Here is a 21,748-nt window from a genome sequence, read left to right on the forward strand (position 1 = left end):
TTCTTTTCCTCACCTCTTTTCCTCTCTCTCTCTCTCTCTTTCTTTCTGATGTACTTCTCTCTCTCTCTCTCTCTCTCTCTCTCTCTCTCTCTCTCTCTCTTTACTTCCCTCCCTTTTTGTTTACCTTTTTTTTACATGGAAGTCATCACTTATCAAGGCCCGAGGATAAGGGTTATTATCAATGCGATAATATCCTAGTAATCGTTAGTAATGGAGATTTGATAAGTGTCTTACTTCAGGGGGCGGTTTGTCAGGAATTTGTTTATGTTGGATTTGAAGACATCTAAGTTGTAGTCAGGTGGGAAACAGGCAAACGGAAGAGAATTCCACAGGTTTGTAGTTCTAAGAAAGAAGCTTTTTTCATGGAATCTACGTTTTGATTTATAAAGACTGGGGAAAATTATTGATAGTGGTTTCAGATAGACCAGTGTTTTTCGTGAAAGATTGGTGAGGGAGACCAGAGATTGGAGCTCAAACGAGCACTTGCCATGGAAATGAGGATAAAATAAAGACAGGCTCGCAACATCTCTTCTGCGGGAGAGAGGTTGCAGGGAAGAAAAAAGGGCATTCCCCATTAAGCTACAAAGTCTATTTTGTACTTTGTCAAGGTGGGATAAGCTGTTTTTAGCAGTTCCTGCCCAGATATGGCAGCAGTACTCCATCCTTGGACGTACCTGGCTTTTATATAGATAAAGAATTGCATCAGCATTGAGATATCTATTGGAGCGGTAGAAGGATCCCACCATTTTTCCAGCGACTTGGCAACAGATTTGATGTACGTTCCATTTCAGATTAGGAGTAAATGTCAATCCTAGAAGCTTGTCAAAGCTTGGAGCCTCCCCAAGACGAGAGCCATCCATTTCAATTGATGCCAGATAGGGATCAGAGTGTTGATGATGTAAAGATAGAAGCTTGGTTTTAGATGCATTAAAAGTAACCAGCCACCTCTTCCCCATTGTACCGTGCACTCAAGAGAGAATCAGAGAGAACTTTGTCATTTACGGCCTTTGATGTATTGCTATAGATGGTAGTGTCATCAGCATAAATGTCAATGAATGATCTAAGCATGTGTTTTGAGAGATCATTGATGTAGATCAGGAAGAGAGTTGGGCCTAGGATGGACCCCTGAGGGACTCCAGCATTAATATTCAGGGCCTCTGATTTCTGCCCATCAACTACTACTCTTATGAGCCTCTCTTTCTTTCTGGTGTTCATTTTTATTTCTCTTGTGATTCTCTCTCTCTCTCTCTCTCTCTCTCTCTCTCTCTCTCTCTTTACTTCCCCCTTGCTTTTTCTTCCTACCCTCTCTTTTCCTCTTTCTCTATCTTTCTAGTGCACTTCTACGTTTCACTCATGCTTCTCTCCCTCTCTTTCTTCCCCCTCCTTTTATGATTCTCTTGTTTTTCGTTCTCTAAACTCTCTTATTCTATTAATATTTCTGTTTGTCTCTTTCTCTCTGTTTATTTCTACAGTTTCTCTCATTTACTTTCTTTTTTTTTTCTTACTGTTTCTTTTCTTTACCATTCTCTTTTCTCTTTCTTTCTCTGTCCTCTATTCCATTCTTTTTTTCTTTAACTAAGGCCTACTTACGCAAGATTTCCAGCTATGGTATAACTGGAAATGTTTTCTTGATCATTAAATCATTTCTCTCTGATAGGCTCATAAGAGTAGTGGTTGACGGGCAATGATCTCCCAAAACACATACTAAAATCTTTTGTTGACATCTATGCTGATGACACGACTATCTATGGCAACACATCAAAGGCCGTAAATGATGATGTTCTCTCTGATTCTCTCTCCTCTGATCTTGAGTGCATGGTACAGTGGGGAAAGAGGTGGCTGGTTACCTTTAATGCATCTAAGACCAAGCTCCTATCTCTACATCATAAACGCTCTGCTCCCCATCTGGCATAAATTGAAATGGATGGCTCTCGTCTAGGGGAGGTCCCATGTTTTGATAAGCTTCTGGGTTTGACCTTTACTCCTGATATGAAATGGAACACATACATTAAGTCTGTTGCCAAGATCGCTGGGAAAATGGTGGGTTCCTTCTACCACTCCAGAAGATATCTCACTAATGATGCAATTCTCTATCTATATAAGAGCCAAATACATCCAAAGATGGAATACTGCTGCCACATCTGGGCAGGAGCTGCTAAAATCAGCCTATCCTGCCTTGACAGAGTACAAAATAGACTTCGTGGCTTGGTGGGGGGTGCCCTTTTCTCTTTCCTGTAACCTCTTTCCCACAGAAGAGACGTAGCGAGCCTGTCTTTGTTCTATCGATATTTCCATGGCAAGTGCTCGCCTGAGCTCCATTCTCTGGTCCCTCCTAGCCAATCTTTTTCAAAAAACATCCGACTAGCTGATATCACCATCAATAATTTTCCCCACTCCTTATCTGTGCCTAAATCAAAACATAGATTCCACGAACAAAGCTTCTTTCTTAGAACTGCACGCCTGTGGAACTCTCTACCGCTTACTTGTTTCCCTCCTGACTTCAACCTGGATGTCTTCAAGTCCAACACAAACAAATTCCTGATGAACCGCCCCCCCCCTAAGTAATGACACCTTACCAATTCTCCAATACTACTGCTACACTATCCCTTTGATTACTGTACACACAGTACCCCTTATCCCCGAGTGGCCATTGGGCCTTGATAAGTGGTGAACTCCATGTAAAAAAAAAAAAAAAATATTCACAAATGAAAATTCGTATTTTTAAAGGGTGGAACGATAAAATTGTCGCTCTATAGAAAATAACACTACAGCTTTATTTTAAAACTTTTATTGAAAAAAATCAATTCAGGTAACTTGATTATGTAGTAGAGCTGACATCTATTCAGCCTCAATACCGGCCTGGAACTGGAAGCATGCCTTTTCCACAAGTGCCGACATACAAGCTGGCTTTGGTATTATGAGAGGTCATGTTGGTGATGTTCTTAACATATGACCAAACGAAGTAGTTCAGCAGATTCAGGTCGGGGGAGGAGGGAAGGCCAGTGAATGAAGGGTACAAAGTTGTAGCACTCCTTCTGAAGCAAAGCCTGGGTCTCTTTGGACTTGTGGGTCGGCGCTAGTCCCGCTGCCACACTCAGGGTCTGCCAGCGGCCACCTGATTGCATGAGGGGATCACCACACTCTTCAGCACATCCAGGTACACTTTGGTGTTGATTTTCAAGCTGACTTTGAAGATGTGAGGTGGCATGATGTGGCCCAAAGATCATAATCGTGAGTGGAAACTTCATTTTCATCACCCTGGGCACGTCCCTGTTATTCGTGGCAATCCAGCGATGCATTTTGAGGGTGCTGGCAATGGTTCTGCTGTCATAACTTGGATTGGTAGAGAGCATGAGTTGTACAGCGGCGCATCTCTGATCTCGCTCGTTGAACATTGTGTCACTATCAGACATGATAGAAGGTTTCTATTCCTCTTGGGATTTGTACACAACTGGCCAACTAGTAGATGATCTGCAACAAAAAAGAAAACCGGTTTTCATCAAACGGAAATGGAATCATGTCGTCTTTTCTAGGGCGACAATTTTACCGTTCCACCCTGTACTGTGGAAATGATAACTACAATGGCGGTAATTAAGATGTCTACAAAAAGATTTGATCCACATTCATTTGTCTTTCAATGCATCTTCTTATTCTTACAACAAGATGTTCTTTTCTTCTTTTTTTACAAGTCACCACTTATCAAGGCCCAGAGGCCATCTGAGGACAAGGGTCAATGACTAAACACCGTGATAATCAGTAATGGTGAAAATTCAGTAAAAATTGATTATTTACAAGGACAGTTCAACAAGAATTTGTGTGCGTTGGACTTGTAACCATGTTATAGTCAGCTGGGAAGCAGCCCCATGGTATTGTGTTCCACAGACGGGCAGGTCTAGGGAAGAAACTTTGCCCATGGAATTTTTGTTTAGTTTTAAGTACAGATTGAGAGTAAGGGAAATTGTTGGCAGTTGCGTAGCTAGGCAAGTGCTTGCCGTAAATGTTTTACAGGGAGGGGGACCATGGATTGGAGCTTAGTCAAGCACGTACAATGAAAATAACGATAGAACATGGCTACATCTCTTCGGTGAGAAAGAAATAGAAAGGACGAGAAAAGAACATTCTCTACCAGATTTTGTATCTGTCAAAGTAAGGAAGCAGTCTCTTCCCAGATGTGTCAACAGTATTCTATTTTAAGATGTATTTAGTACTAATGCGACTATTAATCAAAATCGGAACCGGGAATTTAAAAAAAACGGAACTTTTGGGGTTATCAGAATCGGTATCGGAATCAGAAAAATTGGTGCCTAGTTTCTGATGCTAAAACGATTCTTTTAATTTTCTTTTTCATTTAATTTTGTTTAAAGCAAAATCTTCCCTTGCCGGTAGTAATGATAAAATAATAAATATTTATTGATTTTAAAATACAAGTGAAACTAAAATCTATAGATCACCCTTCCCCCCAAGTGTGTTTTTACGTTTAAGAAAAATATCTGCACATTTTAGCATGTTTTTATGGTAATTGGGGAAAAATAACAACTCTATAGTTAAATATATAGAGATTCATAAAGAATCGGAATCGGGAATTTAGTACGGAATCGGTAATTGTATCAGAAAGAGTAAAAATATTGGAATCGTCCCATCACTAGCTCTTATACAGATAGTGGATTGAGTCGGGAGTGGGATACTTTTTGGCTTGCTAAAATGAATCAACCAAGTTTCTGGTGACTTGGAAACGGATTTGGTGCAAGTCTTCCATTTAAGATCAGCAGTGTGCGAGCCTTTTCTAGTCTCACACAGAAACACGCGTTCACATTTCAAGCTATATTACTTGTCATATACATATGCACACACATACATATGTGCCCACGTCCACACACGTACATATATTCACGTTCGCGTACATATACTCACATTCATGTGTATATACACACATGCTAACGTACACACATGTACTCACACACACACACGTATGCACACATGGACGACGTCACTTCCTCTTTCAAAGGAAATCCACACATGCGCAAAAAACACTTCGGAAACGAGCAATAAGCAGCTCCTTTTTTTCGGCCCAGCTTTCGAGCAGGTCGGTCTACAGACCGACCACGCGTACCTCACGCCATTTACTACTATGTGGGACAAAAAGCCAACAGGTCGTATGTACACATTCTCACTCTTTCTCTCTCTATCTACTACTGGTCCCTGAGAACACCTTCGCGTAGCTGACTGCTAACTGACGTCAACCCTCTATCCTTTTCTTTGTCTACACGATGGACTGCCATTTCTCATTCTATTACATTACTCACTTCTCTTCCCACGCGCGAACAAACGATAGTGAGGTGAGCACACATTTCCTTTTCTTTCTACAACACCAGTCCCGCAACGAACGATGGTTACACCCGCGCGGATATGAGCACATGTTATACTTAAAACATTCATTCTTTCAACAGTAAATAAACGACGTTTATCTTATCCATCAATTGAGTCTTTGTTTCCTTCAATTCCATTCGTTTCATTATTTTCTTGTGGCGAGTTAGGGTATTATTATATCCTGGCCCGCAACATGAAATGGTGACCCCGACGTAATGGAAATTTCGTATTTTAAAAGAGTTTAAATATTTAAATTTTCTATAGTATTGGAATACTATCTCCGACCAATCAGTGAAAAACACAATTGTTTACAAGATAGTGATACTAATCATCTGACCTTTGTATTCTGCAATTCGAGGATTAAAAATGGCAAAAACTAAAGAATTATCCAGAAACATGCGAGATAGAATCATTAAACGTCACAAAGGATGACAATGTCATGAGTTTAAGAAGTATGGCGACGGTACAACAACCCTTCTAAGAAATGGAAGATCGAGAAAAATAAATGAAAAGACTTTAAGGTGAATCAACAGAAACGTGCAAAAAAAACAAAAAACTTTCATTACTCGCTCTGAAATCAAAACTGATCTTGAGGATGTTGGAATTAAATAAGGATACCATTAAAAGATATCTATATAATAAAAGCTTTCATCCAAGATCACCAAGAACAATGAAAACCAACCATGTTAGAGACCGATTAAAGTTTGTTGAAACTTATGAAAAAAAAAGCTATGCAGTTTTGGAAAAAGGTAATCTGGTCATATGAAACGAAAGTTGGACTATCCAGAAGGAACACAGTGACAAGTGTTTAGTGAAGGCAAAAGTTGACGTTAACCCTTATTAAAATTACTATGGCATCGTTTGTTACATGGCCTATAATTGGATGAAAAACAACCAATCACATGCTATCTTTTAGTATTCCCACTGGATTCCACGTGAGCATTTTTCAAAGTTCTTTCCTCTTTTGCTTTTAATCCTCTGACAAGCGAACACGGTTGCAACTACCTTCATCTTCAACAGAGTGAGAATTCATATCAGCATCTGCACCGCAGAAAAGCAAGGAGGGACCTCATCAGAGAGAATGATTCCACCCACCCCCCACTCCCACAAAAAATAAAAATAAAAACAAAAAATCAATATTGAAATGGTTTTTAAGTTTTCTTTATTCTCAATTTTCTGAAGAATACACTTTTTCAGTTTGGGAGATAATAAAATGAAGGTATCGATTTCTGTGGCCAGAATTTATTTATTTTTTTCACAACAGAATGTTTCTTGGACAACAGAAACAAAAAAGTTAAGTTAGAAGTAGTTTAAGTAATTTTCAATCATTTTGTTGCTGTTGTTGTTTTCTTTTATAATTAGACATTTTTCTAAAATTCAAGAATCAAAATATTAAAAGCAGAAAAATCACTCATCAAAACAAAACGGTACTTGTGTATGTGTGTGTGTGTGTATATATATATATATATATATAATGATAGTAACGCTGTAGTTGCCTAAATGTAATTGAAATCGCTATAAACAAATCATCTGTGTAGATTTCGGACATCTTAGTTGCCTGAACAAATCTGGATTCAATGGGAGAGTTTATATATATATATATATATATATATATATATTATATATATATAATTTTCAGAATGTGAGAGATTATATACACTTATTTCCACAGCCCAAAGAACGCTGCAGCCCACAAGAGCCATGCCAGTCAACGAACCGGAAGTCACTCATACGATAACATAATTATATAGTCAGCGTATATTTAGATATATAACATTTCTAAAGTAGTTACAATCCATAATCATCAGAGTCTTATGTTTTCATATTTACATTTCTGCTTCTATCTGTGGTTGGAATCACTGAAAAATTCTCCAGTGAAAATATATTTCTCTAAACAGAATTCGAATGAATAATAATGCATGATTATATATATATATATATATATATATATATATATATATATATATATATTTTATTGTAGTTATATGTCATTTTACACGAATTCCTATTCACTTTATTTTTCTTTTACTCATACATCCTCGAGTATTTTGCTCTTCTGCAACAATTTAATTAGTTTTTTTTTGTTTTGTTTTTTTGCATTTCTATGATATACCAACAATTAACTCCTGAGTTTGTTGGCGAAAGGGGCCCCCTAGGGGTTTTCCGTATATTATTTTTAAAGCGTTGCATAGGTTTTGTACCCTTAAAAAAGTTTATATATATATATATAGGGTGTCCCAAAACAAGCAGACGGGTTTGAAATTTGAATTCAACCGAGCGTACCACTCAGTGATAAATATCTGCTCCTCGGTGGTGACTTTGGTAGAGTTACTCGAGATGCTCTGAAATCTGGTGTTTCATCTTACATTTGATCAAACCAGTGCTTCTTTCAAGACACGCACACACACACACACACACACACACACACACACACACACATATGAAAATCAGTTTAAGCTCCATAATTTAGAAGTTATAACAATTTATCATTCGACAAGGAATACAGGTTGAAAACTTAAAATTTTCCTTATTACATGAAGTTTCAAAGAATGGTTTTTATCCTCAGAAGAAGTAGTTAGTAAAATAATATTCATTGGCAAGCTATAATTTTGCTGGTTAGCACATAAATTGAAAACTACAAATTATGAAAGACGTCATATATGTATATATAATGTCATCCACATACATATATATATCACCTATGCTGTAACAACTCAGCAGAGATAAATTAAAAAAAAAAAGACACAGTTGGAGTTCCTTGGGTTTAAAAGGATAAAAATTGGTGGAAGGAAATAGAAATCTTTAAACGTCATATGGTGTGTCTTTTTTTATGAGGAACATAAATTTGTCTCTGATTTCCACCATCCAATAAAACATGTGTAAGACGAATTACACCACTAATAAAATAGCATAAGTGTTGCATCTTTGCTTTGGTATGCTTACTTCCAATATATATATATATATATATATATACACCACACACATAAATGTAGTATAATGTTTTTGTATAGAGAAATGAAAAGAGTGTTCAATTACATGTGTAGCAGTATATATTTTATTTTTATTTCAAATAACAATACACATTTGTTCGATCGTCCATCGTTACCTGCGGTTTCACAGAAATTTTGAAAATCCAGCTTGTAGGACTAAAAAAAATATCAAGTCTGATCGCCCTTCAATCATCAATAAACAATCGAACTAACACAATGTTTATATATATATATATATATATATATATATATATATATATATATATATATATATAAGGGAATTTTTTATCACTCTGGTATAGATATTAAAAGCATATTTTTTCTATTTAAAAATTATTAAAACGAACTTTTTAATGTACTCAGTCATGCGAGCGACTACATGAAGATCAACTAATTTGCATTCTCCTTTGAAAAACGAGCATTAATTACTTATTCATTTTTTATGGTTTCTTATTAGATAACTGGTTTCATTTCACTATTATGCTAAATTCTATTCAGGCATAGTTTTATATTCGGCATAATTGCGTAGCATTTAAGATGAAAACACTTTAGCACATGGAAATATTTTTATATATATCTGCGACGGTGACCTTGTCCGTGTGTGTGCAAAAAGTCTCTACCAAACTCTTCTCTAAATATTTTGTCTACAGAGTTGAATTTGATAAATAGCAGGTTTGGACTTTCGATTTAGATTTTAGCGTGCAAAAATTGCTGGTAACCGGTCAAAACTGAAAACAGAACAGTTGATCTTGACAAGATAAGTCTAATAAAACATTCTTGCTGTTACTTTTGTGCATGTGCAAAATCAAGCATATAAACATCGCTCAAAGTCGCTTAATGTTTAACCCTTTGTATCCATCCATTGGTAGCTCAGATGGTAACAATGCTCAAGAGATAAATAACGAATAAGACTGGAGTGCTAAATGTTCTGGTTTCGATTCTAGTGGATGGTACCCAAGACATTTTTTTAATAACTTTTGAAATCATTATTTTATATTAGATATTAATCAATAGATATTAATCAATAGAGAATTGGCTCTATTATAATAAGAAATTTGCATGAATTAAAATATAACATTTATTTGTATTTTACAACCGGGAAACGCCAGGCGGCCTACTAGTATATAAGTAAGTAAAAATTAAGTTTACAAGCCAGCCAAAAGCTTCTGCAATATATATATATATATATATATATATATATATATATATATATATAATTCTGTGTGCAACTATTTTCTCTTTTACAGAATCTCGCATAAATTTCATATTTAACTTGTATAGTATCTAGTGTATATCATAATAATAATAATAATAATAATAATAATAATCATATTAATAATGATAATTATAATAATAAAAAAGAAAAGACATCCACTATGCTATTGCAAACCATTTCTATGCCAGATAGACAAAATTTGATTTCAAGTTGACCTAAAATATTGAAATTGTTGCAAGGTGGACCTATATTGTATATAATTTTTTTTTTTTGAAAAAAAAAAAAAAAAAAAAAAAAAAAAAAAAAGGAGAAAGTGAGAACTCCATAGAAAAAAGAAAAAAAAAAAAATTCTAAATCACTACTTATGCATACATCCCAATATTATTTATCTATATCTATATATTACGTGTTGATGTCTGATATACTTAAATATATAATTATAAATTATGCAATTTGCAATTATGATCAACAAAATGAATTTTAGAAAATAAAAAAAAGGTAAGAAAAATTAAATTATTTACAGAATTATTTTTCTTAAATGAACTTTTTCATTTATTAAAAAAAAAGTTTCTTTTCAAGCTTCAAAATAAGAAAAAAATAATTTTCTATTTCAAATGCAACATTGAAATGAAGAAAATGTTTTTAAAATAACATTTACAGGAACCAAATTTATTGTTTCATGATGGTAAGTAGAGCTACAAGATTTTGCAGTCAAAAATAGGATTCTTATGTTTTTAAAGATCTTGATTAAATTATGTTTTTTTGTTCGTTAATCATTTTTTTTTTTTTGAGAAAATAATTTCTGAATGACCGGTTAAGAAAAAAATCGAACAAAATAAAATGAACTTTAGAGAAAAATTGTCTGAAAGTTTATTTTTCTCATTCTCCTGGCCGAACTCTGAGAATTAAAAAAAGAATAGAGTATAAATGCTTTTAGTTGGCAGGATTTTCCACTCATTTTCATTGGATGACACTGGACCAGAGTCAGCCTGGAAATGATTTGCATTGACAATATAAGCTCCAGTTATTTAGACCTTTGTTGGTATTTATCAGCCACCGTGCCCTTCATAGGATATGGGGTTCTTTTTTTTACATTAAGTTGGAAAATTGTCATGGGGAGATCACTTATCTCAAGTTGTATTATTCAGACTACTTTTCTCATCTTGAATTTCAGTTGACATAACCTTGAACATTCTTCAGGTTCGTTTTGTTGAACTCAGAAATTTTTATGCCAAATTTGGTTATCTGAAGAAGGTTGGAGTTTATATCAACTGAAACGTTGTGGAAATAGCACCCAAGATAGGGCAATAGAACAAATAATTGAAATTATCAATCTTACTTTGTTAAGTTAAAAAAAAAAATAAAATAAAGGAAGTACATAAAATTTTGCTTAACCTGATCTTCGGTAATCAAGTTAAGCAAAACCTGCCTGGTCAGTACCAGATGAGTGACCAATTTGGGAATTACAGCCACTGTGTGTAGGAGGACGTCGACATCTCCACTGATGGGGATATACATGCGACTGAGGACCACTTGTGAATTTCACACTCCCATGGAATTTCCTCCTTTGGAGGAAGCTGGTTAAACCCGCATAGGATTAGTGCCGTGTCCATTCCATTACATAAAGTTTTGCGCAATTATATATTGTCTTGGATGTTTCTTTAAAACTATAATATAAAATAAATGTCCTTCATTGAAAACTTATTTTTTTATTTCAGTCAATTATTTTCCTGCATCACTGAATCATTTCACTTACATGAACAAGCAAAAGTGCTAATGTTCCTAAAGGGATCATCAGTTGTTTACCATGAAACACGGTTTCGGGAATTTAAAAACAAAACAGTATATTAAACCGTGGCTCCCCAGCAGTGTTGATCAAACACCATCTCCCTTAAAATACACGAACAAAAAATATTTTTGATACTGGATCTAGTTTTTTTTTTCCTCCAAATTAGGCCAATCAGTTGATGTCATTTAAAAAGTATTTATTTACTGTGTCATCTGTCCATTTCTCCAAAAATTAATGTGCCTGTTATTTACATATTATTTTTTATATAATGTTTGTTTATATATATATGTATAACGTTAAATTGAGAAATTCCAATTTAAATAATATTAAAATAAAAAATATGGGTGTTTCTCCAGATTAATATATAAATATATAATTAATAATAATATAATTATATATTAATCTGAAGAAGCACCCATATTTTTATTTTAATATTTAAATTGGAATTTGTCACTAATATTATTTGTGTTTAATTTAAATGCTATAGACAAAAAACAAAACAAAAAAAAACAAAAAAAAAACAAATAACAAGGGACGTAATTCATTAACGAATTGTATATATTTGAGGAATGTAAAGTTTAACAAAAAATTATTGTGAATTAGGATTTACAGCGTCAGAGGAAATTTTAAAATATCGGAAAGTTTTATTGAAATGCACAATTACTATTCTTCTGCCTGCATCATGTATGGAAGAATAGCTTAAAAAGGTACATTCACATATTTACCCAGACAAACGACTTCCTTCTTTGAAAGTGTCCCCACACTAAATGATGTAGTTTATACTGAAGATAAGAATATCTTTTCAGCAACACCATCTACCGTATGAAGTTTAATTATTTTTGGACAAATGCACATTTTCTTTTCCATTATGTTTATTTTATTTAATTTATTATATCGTGAAAAGTTATTATTCTTCAATAATATTCTTTTTAAGTAAACATTAATTTATCTTATTATATTTACAAAAATAAATTTACATTTAGTATTAATTCTGTAAATAAAACATTAAATTTATAAAGTTTCTGTAAATAAGCATATTTCAATGAAAATAATCAGTTTTAAGTTTCTTATAGGTTAACCTACATTTTCGTCAGGAGTCTTCAGATTAGACTATACCATTTAGTACAGACCACTTTCAAAACAGTAAACTGTTTGTCTGGGTAAATGTACGCTTGTACCAAATAGTTTCATGTGATAATCGAAATCTTCAGACTGTACAGAAAACAAAAACAAAAAACAAACAAACAAACAAACAAAAAACGCTAGCCACTAGATTCTAAACAATTTCCAGATCTAGCATTAAAACCATTAACTTGGCAACACTGTTCCCAATATATTCCTTAGGATGCTCTAAATCCTACTTTTGAAAAAATTTTATTCATAAATTCCAAAACACATATTCCAATAGGCAATGAAATTGCATTTTTAATGTTTTTATTCTTAACTAGATTACCCGTGACCCGTTGGGTCAGTATGTTATATTAGCTATGGAATTCATGTATGAGCGTGACACTTGTGACGTAAAGAAAATATTTTTTTTTTTGACATAACAGACACATTTCTATGAAAGTATATTGAATTAAAAAAAAATGGTTTGCCATACTTATAGGTAAATGTGCACTGAACAGATACTATAATGCTTAAAGTTAATTCAAATTTTGATATAGTTTTTTTAAACGAAATTGTTAGTTGAAAGTACAGAATAGTTAAAAAAACAAAAAACACTCTCCCCATGTTAAGAATGGCTTTTTAAATAGAAAATGAAAATAAAATGTAATTTTTTCATTTATTTTAAACAAACATTCATAACCCATTGGGACAAATATTTAATTTATATGTTAATAATAAGGTCAATAAAACTAATTAAGACAATGTGGAAATGAACGATGTAAAAAAAAAAAAAAAAAAAGCAGAAAGTATTAACAATTGTTTATTTGGATAATTTATACGCAAGAAAACAAAAAGAAAAAAAACCAAACAATTGGGACGCTGAAAACGTACACAGTAAAACAATATGTTTTATTGTTGTGTTGATTATTTATTTGTAACGCAAATTAAAAAAACATTTTCGGGGTTATTTATTGGTATTTGTTGGTAGTGTAGAAGAAAATGCATGCTTTAAAGAAAGGTGTAGTAAAAAATTGAGAATAAATTAAAAAAAAAAAAGGAAGACGGTGGGGAAATCGACGTTGTAAATTGTTCTTATGGTTGTTAACAGGTCAAAGTTGATTTATTTGTAAGAAAATTGCGACACTATAGTTATAATACAGAATAGTTGCAAAACATCCCCACCCTTCCCATGTTAAATAATAATTTCTAAATAATAACGTTAATATTTCAGTGCGCAGGTCAAATTCTGCAAAAGTAGCAATTTGTGTTTATTTGTTTACGCTGTTGCCTGTTTATGTTTATGTATGCATGTACACCCGAAGTTGTAAACCGAATGTGGGGTTACAACATTCGTTACAAGGTCATTTGAGTTTTATAATTATGTAGATAAATTTCTTCAAATGTAAAAGTTGTTTTCCTTTAATGAGACAAGATGTTTGGAAAATAAGTAGAGATAAGTTATCTCCCTTTATATGACACTTTTTTTACCCTAAATAAAAAAGAATAGAATCACGGTAGGTGAGTGGGTCTAGTCCTATGCCTTTCAAAGAACAAGGTTTATTACAAAAAATTCTTTCTTTTACTCCAAACTCGAAGGTTTTGGAAGAGACAAGGCCAATAATTATCTTGAACAAATACAACATTTATATTTGTCTTGAAACTCTTTGTAAAAAGCATGGATTTAGTTTTTGTTCTTTTGGGCATGGAAACCTATACTGGATAAGATTTTGCTATGGCCATGGCAGAAATTGTTGATGAGGTGAATAAAAAATTTATATCAGCCGAATTGTTGTCTAAAAATGGTCAGAGAACAAATGTAAACTTTCAAGAATAGGAAAGTTGATGATCTAAAATTTGCTTTTAATCTGCCCCTTCCCCACTTCCATTTTGAAGGTTTTTGGAGGTAAAAGTTCTCAGCAGGAACGAGGTAAGAAGTTGAAAGGTCAAGGTCGTAAATATTATGAAAGGTTTCCAACATTTTCAGTGGAATTAAAAAGAAGTCAATATAAAATAGAACCTTGTCATACGAAACACCACGCTGAGTTTTATTCAATTGTTTTTTGTTGTCTTAAAAATATTAATGAGCGTCCAAAATAAATAGATTTTTCCTAAGACTGAACTGGACAGTTGTAGCTATAAAATGGTTTCATGATAATGTTAATAATTTTCAAAGAAATTTTGTTTTTCAAAGGAAAAATTGTTTTGTTAAAAAAAATAAATGAATAAAATAAAAATAATTGCAAATAAAAGCAAAACATTAAGATATAACTTAAAAATAAAATAAAAGATAACCATTTATTTTTTTTAAACATTTATTTATTTTTTTGTTTTGAGGGTAGGATTTGAGAAACCCTGATAAAATACAGTTACATGAAATAAGTAAAAATTGGTACATAAAATTATGATAAATAGCACAAGAAAAATTAATAAACAAAAAAAGTAGGGACAAAAAGTGGAAATAAAGGGAGATAATGCATTTATTGAGGGAATGAAATTTGAAAATATTGATACATTTTTTTTAGATGAACAAAGAGGAGGAATAAAAATGAGAGAAAAAGTTTGATAAAACGTGGAAGGTAAATATTTTTTTGGGGAAAAAACTGGATCAATTTGAAAAAAAATTGGACAAATTTACAAGGACAAGAATAAAGATGATGACAATGTTTATTATGACCGTCTATCTATACACTACATAAAAAGTTATGGTGTCTGTTTGCACACAAATAGAAATATGTGATTTGTTTAAAAAAAAGAAAAAAAAGAAGAACAGGCAGAGTTCACATTATGTTAGGAAACTAGCAAGTCGAGTTCAAGTTTCATCAGGTTTGTTGCTGTCATTTTTGTCTTGAAAAGCACTCTTCCCTCTAGCTATAGGGCTCTAGGTACAATAGCAGAGAAAAGATAGCTTGGAAAATGTGAGAAGAGGGTCTGACTTTCGCTCCTAATATAAAGTTTAGTCTGTCACATTCTTCTTGGAAATAACAGAAAAGCTAGTCAAGAAAGTGTGTGCATGGAGGGGCAGGGTGGCTCAATCTATGGTTTATCCCTTTGATACTGGCACAGTCTGTCATATTGGGAAAGGGTCAGTAGTATCAGGTAATCCCTTTTCACCAGAGGTAATATATGACAATGTTTTTTTCTTTTCTTTTTGTTGAATAAATGCTTGACATGATTCTCTGTCTCTACTGATTTCCCTCCTTACAAGAGTTGAGTTAAACACAAGCTCAGTTTTTAACGTGGGGGTAAAATCAAGCTCCTGAAAAAGGGGCACTGGATTGCAACAAAAATTAAAACTGCCTCTGTCTAGAAAAATTTCTTTACTGACCAACGACAGAAAAGATAAAGTGTAGTAACAGATACTACATTTTGTTTCTAGCCAAAAGGTCAAGAACGTGTATGATATCATGTGCAGAGTGTTAAAGCTATTTAAGGATGGATGGCTCCTGCCAAAATCTGTCAGAGATACCAAAGGGAAAACAATTAACATTATAAATTTAACTAAACGATTATGCATTCAGAACAGAAACCAATAAAGCAGAGTTATAAATTTTTGACCCCCCCCCCAAAAAAAAAACAAAAATCAAAATACGAAAGTGTACAGACAAGAAGAGAATTCAAACCTAAAAAGATACCATTAAAATGTACCGTATTGTGGTAAAAGTAAAAATTGTAATAACAAAATTGTGAGAAAAATGGTTTTGTTTTTATATTTTTAAATAAAATATTTTGGGCAAAAATCTGCTTAGTATTATGCATGTAATCACAAAGAAAAATACAAATCACGATTTTCACAAAATGGAGTCTTACAGGATACCATCATTCTCCTTTGCTTAAGATGGGAAAAGTATTAAAACATACTTTTTCCCCCTAATTACTGTGTAATAATATATTGACGTCAACTGCAAAACATTCTTAGTGCCATAATCTTTAAATTATATACATATCTCTGATCCACTTATTTGAATTTTTTAAGAAACTTTTAAGACACTCAATGTTTACCATTACCCAGATTGAATCATCTGATGTTGTAAACCTCTCAACATCATATTCTAAAATGACTTAGTATGCACGGATCGAATTCCGACAAAATTCCACATGATACCATTGTCGACATATACTTGTTCTTATTAAAAAAAAAACAAAAAAAAACTATCGTACGATATATATATATATGCTAATTTATTGAACTTGGAGGAACTTCTCAAGTAGCTAGAATTCAAAGACTAGAAATCCTCAATTCCCTAGAAGAATCAGAAAAGACAAAATGGATTCTCTTTGATTAATAGATTGTGGCAGTGAGCTTTCAAAGAATTTGAGGAATATTCTATCTGGTTTTTGAAAAAAAGCACTTTTCACTTTCAACGAGGAACGAGAGGAGAGAAGTAAATATAACTTGACATTTTGTGTCTGGACATGAATATATCTACATATAAATCAACATTGTCATCATCATAAAATGGAATATATTCATCTTTGTTATTTTAAATATTGTTACATTTAAACTACATAAAGATTATATTGTGATACTTTTACATAATTTATAGTATTTAAGTTACAAAAAAAAAAAAAATACACACACACACACACACACAGGAATTAAATAATGTTTGCACCTTTCTAGATCAGCTGTTAAATAAAATAGACATTCTATTTTCAAAATATAAGATATATTAAAATATATTTTGAGTAATTTTGGATAATTCAATACATTACTAGAGCTTTATAATAATAATAATAATCATAATAATGGTAAGTGGCTACACAAATGCAATCATAGATCTGATCAGGTCATTAACTTGTGTATCCATTCATCATTTCCTTTTACTTAGCTTGTTGGATTTTCAAAGTCAAACCCAATCAGCATTAAAGCTGACAAATAAAACTTTCCTTCTGACAAACCAATTTTCATGCGTTATTGTTTTACCATGTTATTGGCAATATAACACTTTATTACAATTTAAAAATTACTTAGTCTGGTCAACTTAAAATACAAATCAGCAAAGAGGTGACTCATTTTAAATTGAATATAAGTTATCTACTTATATATATATATACATACACACACACATACATAAACACACACACACACACACCCAAAGATAAAGTTAATATTTATTTTTATGATAAAATTACGAAGATGAATATAATAAAACAAATTTTCTTTTCACATTTTTCACTTCTTGAAGGAAAAATAGAAATTTATTTTTATTAAATGCAAACAATTTTGCATCTGAAATAATTTATAGAGTAAAAAAAAAAATGAAATTAGAAAGAGGAAAAAATAGCGTCTGTATTTTCTTTAAAGCTAAAATTTAACAAATAAGATGAAAAATGATGATAGAAAAAATACCCTCAAATTTTTTTGGATTTGTAAAAACATAAAAATTAAATCATTGCAAAATAGAAAAAAAAAAAAAAAAAAAGAAAAAAAAAGAAAGAAAACTTAAGTATTTTTTTAGCTTTATTTTTTGGAGAAAAACATTTTGAAGCATTTATTTCTTATGTTCTTTTCTTTTGTTTATTATATATATAAAAAATTGAGCCAAAATTAGTCAACATAATCCAATTAAAATAATTGATACAAACCAGAGAAAAAAGGATGTAAACAAACTATCCAGAAATAAAAAGAAAATATTTTTGGCTTTTTCATTTTTTTAAAACATTTTTAAAATCTTTTTTTTTTTTGTTTAAAATCTATTTTTTTTTTTCAAACCCCATCCCAAACATTTTTTTTTTCTCAATTTTCTTTTGAGTTAGTAACCAATGACGACAACAAAATTAACAACAACAACAACAACACCACCACCAACATTATTATAAGAATACAGAACTTTTTTACTGGATCTTTTTTCTTCTTTCTTTCACTTTTTTAATTACATTTTTAATAACTTTTTGCACAACACAAGATTTTATCCTTTTTTATTAACCATTTTCAAGTCTTTATTTTTGCATGTTTTTTTTTGTCTTTTAGAAAGAAAGGAGAAATACATTTTTTAATTTATTTTTTTAATTTAAAATTATCATTTCAGCTGGTTTCTTTTGCGGCCTGCAGTCAGAGACAATGAAACACATGTCTGTGGATGAATTTATATATATATATATATATAAATATATATATATAATGCATGTCCACATGTGTCTTATGCATTATTGTAGGAAAAACAAAGAACAAATTATAGATCACTGTAAGTCACCATTTTGTTAATTCAATCTGTTCAGCATATTTTTTTAGTACTTTTTAAGAAACATTAAAACTATATTAAATATGTAGTTTTGTTTCTTTTTGGAGAATGAAAAAGATGGTTTTTGTTTCTTGCATAAATTATAACTTTATATAAAAAGAGAAAAGAAATTTTTGCAAGAAGAAAAACAAAACAGTTGAAACCAATTTTTAAATGAATGCATATTAAGTCTTCTATGAGTTTCATAATAATAATGGCATCTCTTAATATATTTTACATTTAATCATGATAGTATTATCAAAAATTCTTGTGCTCAACCAGAAATAAAACAGACTACATACTTAACAGTATACGTCATCCATGTTTTTTATAAAACCCCAAAACATACTGAATGGATTAAATTAAGAAAACAATGCATCACAGTTATCTGTAATTTATTAGTTTTTATTATTTTGTTATTTTCCTACAATAAAAATATTCGTTTTTCTTATTGACATGAAAATATTTTTGTAAGTTAAAAAGGAAATAATATATATATTTTTTAATCCTTAAGGTTAAAGAATTAATTTTTTATTTTTTATTTTTTTTTTAAATTTTCAATGAAGCCATTTAATGATTGATTAGCAGCCCTCATAAGTTTTTAATTATTTTACTGTCATAAACAGAAAAGATAAACGTCTTTTCACAGGAACAGAAACTGGTTTTAAAAAAATAAATAAATATTTTTTCTTTTCTTGACAGCATAACAGATGAAATAATTATTTTCATGGTTAAAAAGAAAAAAAAAACACTGCTTTTTATTTTAAGATAAAATTTTCACAAAATTAATTTTTTTTGATTCATTTTATTTTTTGTTTACCATTTAACAATAAAAAACAAATATCCTTTCATTGCAACCATAAGATATTTATTATTACTAAAAATGCAAATTCATATTTAAAATGGAGACAAATAAATTATTAATTATGTTTAGATATATTCTAAGATGTGACAATAACACTAAATATGTCCCCAAAATTTAGGTTTTGATGGATCAAAGAGTTTAAAAGTTATTTAAAAACTCTATTCTCATTGATCTGTTAATTTGAAATAGCATTTTCATTGTTCTGTCAGGCTAAAATTTGAAATAGCATCTTCATTGTTCTGTTAGGCTAAAATTTAAAATAGCATCTTCATTGTTCTGTTAGGCTAAAATTTAAAATAGCATTTTCATTGTTCTGTCCGGCCTTGTTTGGATGGGTCAATGAGTTTAAAAGTTGTTTAAAAACTCCAATTTGTCAGACTAAGATTTTAGCACAGAATATTTAAAATATAGTTAAAACTTTCTGTGAATGAGCGGAGATATCTATTTCAGAAAAAGGAATTTTCTAGGTGTGTTCATCTAAAAGTCATAAACTATCCAAGACACATCCAGAAATTCTTTTTTCAATATTGGCCTGGAAAAAATATGGACACATTTGTTTTTGTAATATTCATAATTTTGGAAGATAACAAGAATAAAATTAGTCAGGGAGGAGGGGCAACATTTAGAGCGATTTTATTTTTCATCAACATTAAATGTGAAATTGTATTTACGATAGAAATTGAGAGGTAGAAAGAAATTTAGAAAGAATAATGTTGCACACATTTTTATTTTTTGCTCATATTCCCGGACAATGCCAAGTAGCCTTGATAGTATTAAATGAAAGGAAATTCTTTTTTTTTTTTTTTTAAATAAAACAAAACAAAAAAAAACAATGATATAGGTAAGAATATCAATGAATTCATAAAATGTATTTAAAGTAAAAAAGTTACTTTTAAAAAGAAACACTGATTCTTTCTAATGTAAATTTTGTAAAAATAAATTTTCATTTGTGTTGTTTATTTCTCCGTTCTTTCATTTCTTTTTTTTTTGTGATTCATTTTTCTTTTGTTAAAACATTTCGTTAAACATCAGCAAACATGTTTTTCTTGGATTTTTAATGAAATATTTTTTTCAAGTGGTTCTGCTGCTGCTGTTGCTGCTATTGTCCAGGCGGCAATGGTGTAGAAAGAGTGATAACGGACAAACTCAGAATATGTCGACACTGATGCACACACATTGTGTGAAAACTGCAGTTGCATGACACACTTTGTGGTGGTTCAGTGGACGGAGAGTCCTGCAAGAAAAAAAAACAAAACAAAAACGTGAGGCTTAGTCAATTATGATAAGTTAGTAGTGAATAGATTGGGCAATTATGAATTGATACCATAGCAGATTGGAATCTGCTATGGAGAGTTTAAATCCTACTATCGTAATCATTTTTATATTGCAGTCACTTGCACATGGATTCTGATATCACAGTCATTTGTGTACAGATTCCAATATGGCGGTCATTTGTGTACAGATTTGTTATATCTCCATCTTTTGAATGTTATAAACTGGTTATAACTAGGGCTATGACGACAGCATATTCTTTTCCTTGTTTTGTGTCTCAAAAATTTAATTTGATACTTTATTAATAAATACTATTGAAATTAAAATTTAATTTAATACTTTATTAATAAATATTGAAATTAAAATTTAATTTGATACTTTATTAATAAATATTATTGAAATTAAAATTTAATTTGATACTTTATTAATAAATACTATTGAAATTAAAATTTAATTTAATACTTTATTAATAAATACTATTGAAATTAAAATTTAATTTAATACTTTATTAATAAATATTATTGAAATTAAAATTTAATTTGATACTTTATTAATAAATACTATTGAAATTAAAATTTAATTTAATACTTTATTAATAAATATTGAAATTAAAATTTAATTTAATACTTTATTAATAAATATTGAAATTAAAATTTAATTTGATACTTTATTAATAAATATTATTGAAATTAAAATTTAATTTAATACTTTATTAATAAATACTATTGAAATTAAAATTTAATTTAATACTTTATTAATAAATACTATTGAAATTAAAATTTAATTTAATACTTTATTAATAAATATTGAAATTAAAATTTAATTTAATACTTTATTAATAAATACTATTGAAATTAAAATTTAATTTAATACTTTATTAATAAATACTATTGAAATTAAAATTTAATTTAATACTTT

At 30.7% G+C, this 21,748-nt stretch overlaps 2 protein-coding genes across 2 annotated transcripts in view; both read right to left on the reverse strand.

The window, feature by feature from the left end:
* Positions 1–2,775: 2,775 nt before the first annotated feature.
* Positions 2,776–6,203, reverse strand: LOC145292896 (uncharacterized). The gene is made up of 2 exons (XM_080139032.1): positions 6,050–6,203; positions 2,776–3,471 (listed from the first exon to the last, which is right to left on the reverse strand). The coding sequence occupies exon 2, from the start codon at positions 3,411–3,413 to the stop codon at positions 2,943–2,945; it is 471 nt and encodes a 156-aa protein (XP_079995158.1). The 5' UTR covers positions 3,414–3,471; positions 6,050–6,203; the 3' UTR covers positions 2,776–2,942.
* A 14,063-nt stretch (positions 6,204–20,266) lies between these two features.
* Positions 20,267–21,748, reverse strand: part of LOC145292897 (CD9 antigen-like) — a 282,191-nt gene continuing 280,709 nt past the window's right edge. Inside the window, exon 8 of the mRNA XM_080139033.1 lies at positions 20,267–20,792. The gene's annotated coding sequence lies outside the window, so the exon portion shown is untranslated. The remainder of the gene's footprint in view (positions 20,793–21,748) is intronic.

This window comes from Euprymna scolopes, chromosome 14 (genome assembly GCF_053919585.1).
Source record: "Euprymna scolopes isolate OS-2025 chromosome 14, ASM5391958v1, whole genome shotgun sequence".
In the NCBI taxonomy this organism is placed as follows: domain Eukaryota; kingdom Metazoa; phylum Mollusca; class Cephalopoda; order Sepiida; family Sepiolidae; genus Euprymna; species Euprymna scolopes.

Excerpts from the sequence above, each read along its gene's own strand:
- LOC145292896 (XM_080139032.1), bottom strand. The coding sequence starts at position 3,413 with ATGTCTGATAGTGACACAATGTTCAACGAGCGAGATCAGAGATGCGCC.